Source organism: Echiichthys vipera (assembly GCF_963691815.1).
Source record: "Echiichthys vipera genome assembly, chromosome: 3".
NCBI classification, from domain to species: Eukaryota; Metazoa; Chordata; class Actinopteri; order Perciformes; family Trachinidae; genus Echiichthys; species Echiichthys vipera.
This window is the reverse complement of record NC_139828.1, coordinates 7,074,363-7,084,914: the sequence shown is the minus strand read 5'-3', so window position 1 is coordinate 7,084,914 and position 10,552 is coordinate 7,074,363. Positions and strand designations below refer to the sequence as shown.

The following is a 10,552-nucleotide window of genomic DNA, read 5'->3' as shown; positions in this document are numbered from 1 at the left end:
GCAACATAAAGCTGCACCTTAGCAGTCCGCTGTATCGGCTGTATGCCTAATTTTAGCATTTTTTAGCTCATCGTTTTAGCTTTAATGCCAGAAACATTATAGTTTTGATTTACTTTCTCAGTAGCAGTAGTTGTTGTTTTTATCTGTTGCAGCAGATACTGTACACTCCCTGTCCAGCACCAAACTGCAGAGAGGATAAATGCCAATGCCAAATCCAGCCAGAGGCATAACATGTGTTTGTGGAGGTAATGGCCCCTTCCCTTCTTTGTACCACCATACTTCCAGCGCCCTTGCTCGGACCACTCCCATCTTTGAACCGTGCCTTCATTTTCTATCTTCGTGACTGTATGTTGCATGGTTGTGATGCTATCACGGTGACATCATCCAACACCCAACCATCCTCATCCCAACTTGTCACATGGGAGTTTTGTCCCATCGGTTTCACTAGTCAAAGGTAGCCCTGTGCGTCAAATACATGACGCTGCACTAAAGTTGTAGTTCCTGCTACAGTGGATCACTCTAGGACCACCTTTTTTCATGATGACACACACAGAGAGACTCACAAGGGGAAAATAATACCAGCGCTGCTGTGAACCACAACTATTGTATGTCAGTCGTTGTGTTGCTGCTCAAGTGGCCAAAAAAGGGTCGAGACTAAAGAAAAAGATCTTTAACTTAACTGATTTTGAATCTCTCTATAATGTTGTTTTATAGGATAACTTTTGTATATGTATCTTCTGGAATTTACACTTCCAATCTTTCACATTATTCTCACCCACCGTGTGTTGCCTTTATCCTTTGTTCGCTTGCTTTTTGCAACTCGTATCCCTACAGAGCACCTTTAACTTTCAGAGGAAAACTTTCTTTTATTCTAAAAGCTACTTCCTGATTCCTCGCCAGTTTCAGGACTACTGCTCTGCGGCCTCCCTGACCTCTTTGCAGAAACAGAAAGTGTTTCTATAATTAAAATCAAAATAAATGGCCTGCCTTTGTTAAGTGAGATAAACCTTTTTACACAATAGATGGGCAACAGACAACATCTCTATGGGGTACATAGGAATACATTTAACATTTAACTATAACTTTAGTGGTTAAAAAAAGCCTTTTTTTCCTGTTAGCAGCAGCAGTAGGTTTAATAACATCAGCTTCTACCTCTCTTCTTGAATTTTTCACTGGGGCTTATCACTAAGCCAGGAAGCCTTCACTTCTTTGCCTTTGCTCGATGAGGTTTGACTCTCCTCCGAGAGTGTTAGCCTGGCTAAAACTCCAATCTGCAGTACAGAAACCAGTACAGATGACTTAATTTGACAGATTTGATATGAACCAAGCACTAGGCTACTTACTGTCTCTGCACCTTCAGATCAAGCTGTAGCCTGCTTCCTCCTGTCACCAGGACTAAGCTCTGTGCTTGGCCCACAGGGGAGGGAACCAGTGGAGCATACAGACAGCGGATGCTTTTAAAACTGGACCACAATTTGCTGAACTTAACTTTAACTTTTCTTGTAACTGCACTGGTTTTCATTCCTTTCACCTCTGATCTGCAGTTTCCTTTTTATACTCCTTTTTAATGAAAGGTGCGTTGGGAAATCAAATTCATAAAGAACACACTCATTACAATAAAGCTGGCATATATAAAATAACACAATAATGAAACATGTTTGTGTTAAGAGTAGAAAGAGTGACATTGTAATGGTGATATTTGAAAGACGTCTCTGAGAGCGGCGTGTCAGCCGGCTGAGATGAGACGATGCATTTTCACAATGTGCAAGAAATTACTTTTCCCGCCCCTTCACCGCAGAATGATTTCGCATCCTGTATGATTGTAAGGCAATATCATCTGATCTTTCAGATACGGCAACAAATAATCAAGAGGACAAACAGCATCAATCTAATTTTCAATCTCCCTTTTTCACAGGAGGAGAGGGAAGTGATGGTCAAATTATGTTTCCGTCTCTGACACAATGTCCTATTGAGAGAGGGGAGTTTTCTCTTTCGTTCTTTGTATTTTCTGAAGCACTTTCTCTACCTCACAAGTGTTTTGCAGGGAGAGGAAGAGCAAAGCCCTTGAAGGATCAAAGGTGGGAAGAAAAGAGAGTCAGACAAACCGACACAGAGAGAAGAAAAAGTATAATGACTACTTGAATCTCTGTTTTTTTCCGTCAATGATTTTTTTGTTTGAAGGATACACAAAAAAATATGTTTAAGATGGATTGGATGGGGACCCAAAATAGGTCACAGAGCCAATCAGCAGAGTAAAATGCATAACAATGCTTTGATGTGTGAATTGAGATGCTTTATAAATGCTGTGAAAGTATCAAAGCACTCAATCCACAGAAAAACGCACACAGCCTGTATTCAGAAACTGTGCCTTTAAAACTGTCAGGACTTCTGTGAGGTTGTGATGTGACAACATTATATAGATAGATAGATAGATAGATAGATAGATAGATAGATAGATAGATAGATAGATAGATAGATAGATAACTTTAATTATCCCCGAGGGGAAATTAGGTCATCGTAGCAGCGGTACAGAGCAATCAGAAGTACTAAAAATAAGATAAAATATAAAATACAAAATATGAACAACAATAAAATAGAATAAAATAAAAGTACAGTATCGCAGATAAAACACTATATTACAATGTGCTATGTGGATTTTAATGTGAGATAAGGTGCATGTCAGTGATCACTTTGAGTAGTGTGAGTTTATTCCCTGAGCATTGTTGTGCAGCGTTGTAAAGTCTGATGGCAGCAGGTAGAAATGATTTCCTGTGCCGTTCCTTAAGGCAGCGAGGTTGAATGAGTCTGCTGCTGAAGCTGCTCTGAAGCTTGTCCAGGGTTTTATGGAGGGGATGGGAGGTAGAAAGTGCAGCTACAGTGCTGTTACAGTAGGGATTCCAAAACTGTTTTCAGCTCCAGACCCAAAAGAGAAATTTGCCGTCGCACCCTGGGACCCAGACTTAACAAAAACACATCATGAAGTCACAGGAGTGAGAGTGAAGGAATCACAGAAGTCACATTCAAAGTTACCTCAGCCTGAGAGCATGAATACATCTTTCAGGTCAACCGTACCCACAAATAGCCTCTGATTAATCCAGACCAACAAAAAATTGAAATAAAAGAAACACTTGGATGCTTGGATACACTGAACCTTACAGACCATTGGGTCTGCGGTTTGACTGGGATAACTACTGCCAGCAAAGAGGAGAAGACATTCTACCAAAGCACATTTTCCTGGAGAAAAAATGCTGCTCCAAGAGTGGAGACAGAGCGGACGTAGGCTAATGCTGTTAGCTAAAGTTACTATGTTGACCTGCATCAGTAACTACACATGAGAGCATGGCAGGATAACAACAACTTCATCATCTTTCGACAATTTTGTCAGACACTTATAATAATAATCTGAGCCTGTGAGTGGCAAAACCAAGTGGACGTATATTGTCGGTGTGAAGGTGACCCCTTGATTACGTGGCAGTCGGGTTCACGGAGACAAGGCTGCAGTGTTGTGCTCAATACTGGATCAATTTTAAAAAAAAGTTGTTGCGATTAGTCAGTTACACAGAAATACAGGGTCCAGATGGAAAAATAAAAAAAATCATCTTCAAGATTGTGAGTTAATGGTAGACGACCACGTGGGCATGCAGAGAAAGTTTGATAGTGATACGTTTCGTTTTGATTATTGTTTTTCAATGGAAAATGGACGTTGTTAGCTTTTAATTGCCTTAAAATCGTAGTGTTTTTGTTTGTAATTTAATGTTACAGTCGTTCCACACCCGCTTCAGTGCAGCAGAAGACCGTGACGTCAAACGCTTTTTATACGTCATGATTTATTTGCTAAGTCTGCTCCCATTACACTTTGTCACATTTTCTCTTCATCCACACACAAACTTATTCACCTTATTTTCCATCCACCTTTTTATGTACAAATTGAAAAATGTGCATTAAAAACAGGTGGATGGATACGCAACCGATGGTGTTCACCGTCCCTCCTTCACTGCACAGAATATGAACAGGTGCCTTCTTTCATTTCTGCTGCCAGCTGTCTTTCCTTACTGTACATGCTTTGTTAAATATGATCATGCAGCAGCTTCATCAGTGTTGGCAGTGCACTGCATCAGTGGGGAAATGAACCGGCCGCTGAGCTGCTGGTTCTGACTCACCGCTGAGGTCTCGTTACTGATCATTTGTGGGAGACAGTAGAGCAGGAAAATGGAGTCATGCAGAGTAGGTTTATGCCAAAATAAGCCTCTTTGCACCTGTATGTCCATGTATATGCAAATTATATGTAAATTTCTTTACTTTTTCCACATTAGGCTTATTTTCTAGGGGAGTTGAGACTGTGATTGATTCCCTAATGCTTAAACATGTAAACTCCTCCACATTCTGCAACACATAACACCATTTAAAATGTGGTGTAATGAATTTGGTCGCCGAGGATGGTATCTATTACTGTCCTTGTAGTCATGTTTATTTGAGTATTTTTTCCTAGTAATGCGACTAACAGGATATATGCCACAAGGACGCACCTCTGTGGAAACACAATATACAGTGTAAAGGCCTTTACACACTGGGGGCACGTCTAATAAACAACATGCATGCAACTGCTTGTGAGTATTCATACCAGCAGGTCAACAGTCATGCCGTATATGTCCAGGTCTTTATTGTGAAAGGTAAGACACCATACAGTGGAGTATTACATTGTTCTAGGGCAGAGAGGCGTGGTCCTGTGTTTGCTGATTGGCGGTAGGTATTAGGCGGACTTGTTTAGCGGTTTATTAGCAAACTGTTTTTTGCAAATTGTCATGTAAATGAAAATACAGCTATTAGTCCGTATATGAAGTTTAAGATGACTCTGGGGCAGCTGAAGAGCAGCTAACTTTAACATTAGGCGTCTCCTTGAAGCTCCCAACTGAGCTCTTATAACATTAGCTTGGAATGCAGTTAGAACACAAAAATACATACAAGTGTTACCAATGAATTAAAGAATATATTTTTTATTTATATTTTTATATATTTTATAATTATAATTTGGGACAATTTGCTCTCAAAATACAAACAAACAAAAACAACAGAGATGATTTCTGGTTCCAGTCAGCCACTCAACTTAAGCTAACATTAGCTTTGTAGAGGTCGTAGGAAACTGAGGACCACACATATAAACACAAAGCTGCCTTGCTAGCTCAATCTTGTTGTAACTAAGATATCTGCTGAAAATAACCCTTTAAGCTCAAGACAGGCAAGCAGCCCTGTCCTGACCGCATCACTATCGCGCCAATAATGGTGGTAAATCACCCTCTTATGTTATACTGTTAATGTTAACAAGCCATATGTCTGTCTGTCTACTACTAAGTCTATATCGTAGTCCCATGTCTGCTTATCCCAGAATGCATTGCGTCAAAGTCCTCATGACAAAAACAACTTGACTTTGAAAGACACCCACCAGGTACTCTGCTGCTGAAGCCTCAACTTAACTTCAGCTGTCACGATGTTTGTCTCAGTTGTTTTTATTTCACTCAGTCTGTCCCTCAGCCCACAGTCTGCAGCTACTTCTCACTCAGGCCAGGACCCTGCATTGTCTTTCCTCATTCTTCCACCAGATGCCCTCAGACTCTCTCACTCTCACTCAGTTACCTGACTTTAGCTTCTACCTGCTCACCTGTTTCCACTTTCCCCTCATCAGCCCTGCCGTATACAACAGGCCCATTTCCACTCACTTCAGCTCAGATGGTCAATGTTGCTTTGTGCACTTCTTTCCAGCCAGCTGTTCCTGCCTGCTTACATCATTCCAGTTCACCTGCGGATTACTTCGGTTTGGACTATACCCATTCCAGTAAGTCAATAAATAACTGATGAACTCTTCATGCCTCAACTACAGTAGTTAAGCCAAGTTTCCACCGCGTTATATTTTAACTTCAGTTACTCAAATGTTTGTTCCATGTGCTCCAATCTATGGTACTTCCAGGTTAAAGGTCCAGAATGCCAAACAGGAAGCGAGAGCATCTATTGAACTTGTAGAACTAGTAGAGGGGACCAACGCTTAGGGGTAGGGGTTTAGTAGTTTACCAGGCAACATGAGCCATTCAACTACCAACTTGAAGTGAACAGTTTAGTCCGGTTAGTGCAATAAACCAAATCCCAGGTGAATGTTATTCCCACCTCATGTGTCTTTCCTCCAACATTTGGTCAAGGTCCTTATGAGGACTGGGGATTTTGTCCCCATTTTTTCTTACAGTGTAATTGTGCAACAGGCAATTCCCTTCAACAATGAAAAAGCTAAGCAGCTATTATGACGGTGGTGTTTTATGTTCAACTAAATTTGCATAAACTCTGTAGAAAATAAGAAGATGGAACAAGTAATCGCTGCAGGAAATGGTCACATTGCCCCAGTACATGAAAAATGGAAATTTGTCATGACAAGTCATTTAAATGCCTTCAAAATCCAAATGAACACCAATTTTCTCTCAATATTCCGTGTTTAACTGACTTCAAATCACACTGGATTGGTTGCCCCCAATGTGTGACTGGAAGTTTTGCCCTTGAGATATAAAATCAGCTTCTCTAGTATTGTACCCTCCTGTAACAAGACCCTCGTCATAGAGAGACTGTGCTGGCAGCCTGGAACACATGTCCTTGATGGGAAATAGCATGCACTAAAGAGCGAGGATCAAAGGTTGTGTGGGTAAACGGTAACAAGGCCACTTCTGCTCCCACTGCTGACCTTCACAGGAAAACCGAAGCTCCACTGCTGTTTCTTCCTGGTTAGAAGGTCAGTCCGGACGTATTTGTGGATGACTGACATTTTCCAGCATTCATCTAAAGTTTGCGATGTGTTTGCGCTGGTCTATTATGTCCCTGGGGGGTATCCGTAGATTTGATTGATTAATGGGCACCTTATTTCACAATTCAGTTGCTCACTCACTAAATATGTCGAAAAGCAAATGCATAATTATAAATGTTTCAGTTCTTTCTGCCAAACATCCTGATTGAAATCAAAATGACTGATGAGGTGTGTCAGACTGAAATATTCATTAATCGTAGGTCTAAATATTCAGACTCTGTGATGTTGACTAAATGTCAGAGGAGCTTGAGAGGTAACATTTTCTGGTTGTCAAAAGGTTTCTTTATGTGGCTGGAGGTGCATTGCAGCTGTGAGATCCCTGGGTTGAATCCAGCGTTCACTCAATGTGTCCTTCAATAAGCGTTATTGTCTCCTTTTTCCTTTCGATCTTTTTGTAAAGGCAGGAAAATGGAGGAATTATAGTTCAAAGAACCCAGAAAAGCGGAGGATGGCATTGTCCCTAAAGATTTTATTTGGGATGAAAGTGTGCTTTTCAAAGTGAACGTGACCTTCCAGGGGAGGAGATTCAGTGCACTTTCTCTTGACTTTAATTTCACTTAGTCCAAACAAAACCTTTATAATTATATTAACCAGAAGTAAATGTTTGAGAGATCAGTTTGTTCTGTGTGGGTCTTTAATGTGCTGCGGAGCACCAGAGTGCTTCCAAATGTTACCTACTGTAACCTCCACGGATGGATGTGAGAACAGGTTTAAATGTCACAAAATGTCTTCAAAAAGTGATTCTGATCATGAAACACTGATGAGCAACATTAAGGCATTGAAGTACAGTATCCTGTGTGAAAGAGAAGGCCCTCTGGAACTTAAATTTCTAATACATTTTAAGTCCCCCTCCATTAAAAAAAAGTGTGTTGCCTATTGTTGCTACATGTTTGGCCTTCAGTGTGCCGAATGATGTATGTGCCGAGTTTTGACAGCAGAGAGTCGGGAGGTGGGAGGGAGGGAGATGAGTCGGCTTACCGGGACGAGGTGGAGCAGCTGTCAATGTGGTGTTCAGACAATAACCTTGTCCTGAACACCTCCAAGACCAAGGAGCTGGTCATAGACTTCAGGAGGAAAGCCAAAACAGACACTCAACCCCTATTCATCGGGGGAAACAGGTGGAAAGGGTAACGGATTTCCAGTTTCTCGGATTGCACGTACAGGAGGACTTAACTTGGAACATTAACACCACAACCACCATCGAGAAAGCACAAGAGAGACTGTACTTCCTGAGTGTTCTCAGGAATAACAATCTGACTCAGAAACTTTTGGTGTCTTTCTATCACTGCTCCATAGCATCCTGACTTACTGCATGTGTGTGCACAGTAGCTGACCGGAAAGCCCTCCAAAGGGTTGTTAACACAGCCCAAAAGATCATTGGTTGCTCACTCCCCACCCTGGAAGAACTGTACAGCTCTTGCTGTCTTCGTAAGGCTTAAAGCATTCTAAGGGGTTCGTCCCACCCAGGTCACCAACACTTTGAGTTATTGGCAGATGTTTAAAGTCTCTTAATGCTCGGACTAATAGACTTAAGAACAATTTCTATCCAAAAGCTATAACAGTGCTGAACACCGCAAATACCTTTACTATGATGGTACATGATGCTCAGGGTCTCTGCAATCTACTGTTTTGTTCTCCTTAAGCTGTGTGTGTGTGTGTGTGTGTGTGTGTGTGTGTGTGTGTGTGTGTGTGTGTGTGTGTGTGTGTGTGTGTGTGTGTGTGTGTGTGTGTGTGTGTGTGTGTGTGTGTGTGTGTGTGTGTGTGTGTGTGTGTGTGTGTGTGTGTGTGTGTGTGTGTGTGTGTGTGTGTGTGTGTGAGCTTGTTGTTTTAAATGTGTCTTTTAAAGGTCTAGCCTATTCTTTTTATGCTTTTAATGTTAAATTATTTCTGCACTTTAAGGGATTGTACAGTAAATTTTGTTGTACTGGTACAATGACAATAAAGACAATTCAAGTCAGAAGGCTGTTTTCACATTCATCTGCTCTGCAGTTTGTGCCCTGCATTTCACTTTAGGTACCCATGTGTAAAATGTGTAACATAGACTGTATAAAGTATTGACACATCTTTATAATGTCACCCATAGTTTTCTACAGAGCCAAAATGAAGTTCCTAGTGGCTCCGGCCGTCACTATCTTGGCAGTGCCTGACATCACCTAACTCCCTACTTATCCAACACTGGGCAAAGAGTTGGAGTGTGGATGGGGTTAAGAAAGTCTCTTGTGATCCACCCGTCACGCCCTTAAACATGCACAACATTGACTTGCTTTTGGAGCCAGCCCCTAGCGGCCATTTGAGGAACAGCAGTTTTTGGAGTTTGGCTTCATTTTTCAGCACCGAAGATTGCCGCTTATTTTTAGAACAGTGACTGTAGCGGAGCACCACACTTTGACAAGGTGGGCTACCCAGTGATCCAAGGGGTCCTGACAAAGCAGCCTTATGCGACAAGTTGGGATGAGAATCATTCATTCATTCATCTTCAACCGCGTATCCCGGGGTCGGGGTCGCGGGGGTGCTGGAGCTGATCCCAGCTGACATCGGGCGTAAGGCGGGGTACACCCTGGACAGGACGCCAGTCTATCACAGGGCACATAGAGACGAACAGAGACAGACAACCATTCACACCTACGGGCAATTTCAGACTCATCAATTAACCTAACACCTGCATGTCTTTGGTTTGTGGGAGGAAACCGGAGTACCCGGAGAAAACCCACGCAGACACGGGGAGAACATGGATGAGAATGCGTTATTTAATTTGATGTCTCAGAATATTAGTTTGGAAAGCTGGATCAAAACTTAGTTATGTTGAATCTATTCATTCATGGATTACCAATTTGGCCCACTGGGCACAGGCCCAGGGGTCCTTGGGGTCAGCCTATGCACAGATGCAAAATGACCACAAAGAGACTCAAAACAACAGCTTTAGTTTGCGCAACTGTTTCTGTTTACATGTCTCATAATCGGTATCCCTGGTCTCATGCAGAGAAATGTATTGTTTGTTGGATTGTTGACACGACCTATAGCTCACACCTGCAGCAGGAGTTAAACAGCAACCAGCCATATGCTCTCTGCGCTGGAGTGGAACAGTCCTGGGACTCGCACCTGCAACAGTATCGTAAAAGCCCTCCTCTTTCGTTCGCTTTCATTTCCCCTCCATCACTTGAGGTGGTGAGACTGAGAGAGAGAGCATCACCCTCCTCCTCCCCACTGTGTCCCCATCGGCCGGCCCCCCCACACTGTGGCAGCGGGGCTACTGCAGCGCAGCGCACCGGAGCGGAGCGGAGCTGGAGGAGAGTAGAGGAGAGAAGCGAACAGGAGGAGGAGGACGGACACACTGTCTCCCCTCCGGCTGGTGGGATTATACTCTGCAGCATCCCGTCGCTTCAACATGCTTTTGGGGAGTAAAAGGGTCGCTGGGATTACTGCGCTGATCGCCTCACTGGTGCTCGGCTCCTGTGGGACAGGTGGAGAAGGTGAGCGGCTCTGTGCGCCTCCTGGGGAGAGCGGGCTGTTGAGCGCGTTGTTTTGGTGAAAGGACCGCGGGTTTACGCATCACTCGACTGTCAGGACACTGGCTAACAGTAAAGGGTGCACGCTGTGTCTGACCGGTTGATGGGACTTTAAAGTGTTTTCATAATGAAATCTCAGCTCAAAATAAATGAGTAGTCTTTTTCTTATTTGTCTAGATATAAGCGCTAATGGTGAGTGACACTTTTT

The 10,552-nt window shown here is 42.7% G+C and overlaps 1 protein-coding gene across 1 annotated transcript in view; it reads left to right on the top strand.

Moving 5' to 3' along the window:
- Positions 1 to 10,223: 10,223 nt before the first annotated feature.
- LOC310965424 (contactin-associated protein-like 4) overlaps positions 10,224 to 10,552 on the top strand; it is a gene marked incomplete at both ends in the record, with an annotated part of 110,638 nt that continues 110,309 nt past the window's right edge. The window contains one exon of the mRNA XM_083939018.1: positions 10,224 to 10,308. Coding sequence (XP_083795144.1) covers positions 10,224 to 10,308 — 85 coding nt within the window. The remainder of the gene's footprint in view (positions 10,309 to 10,552) is intronic.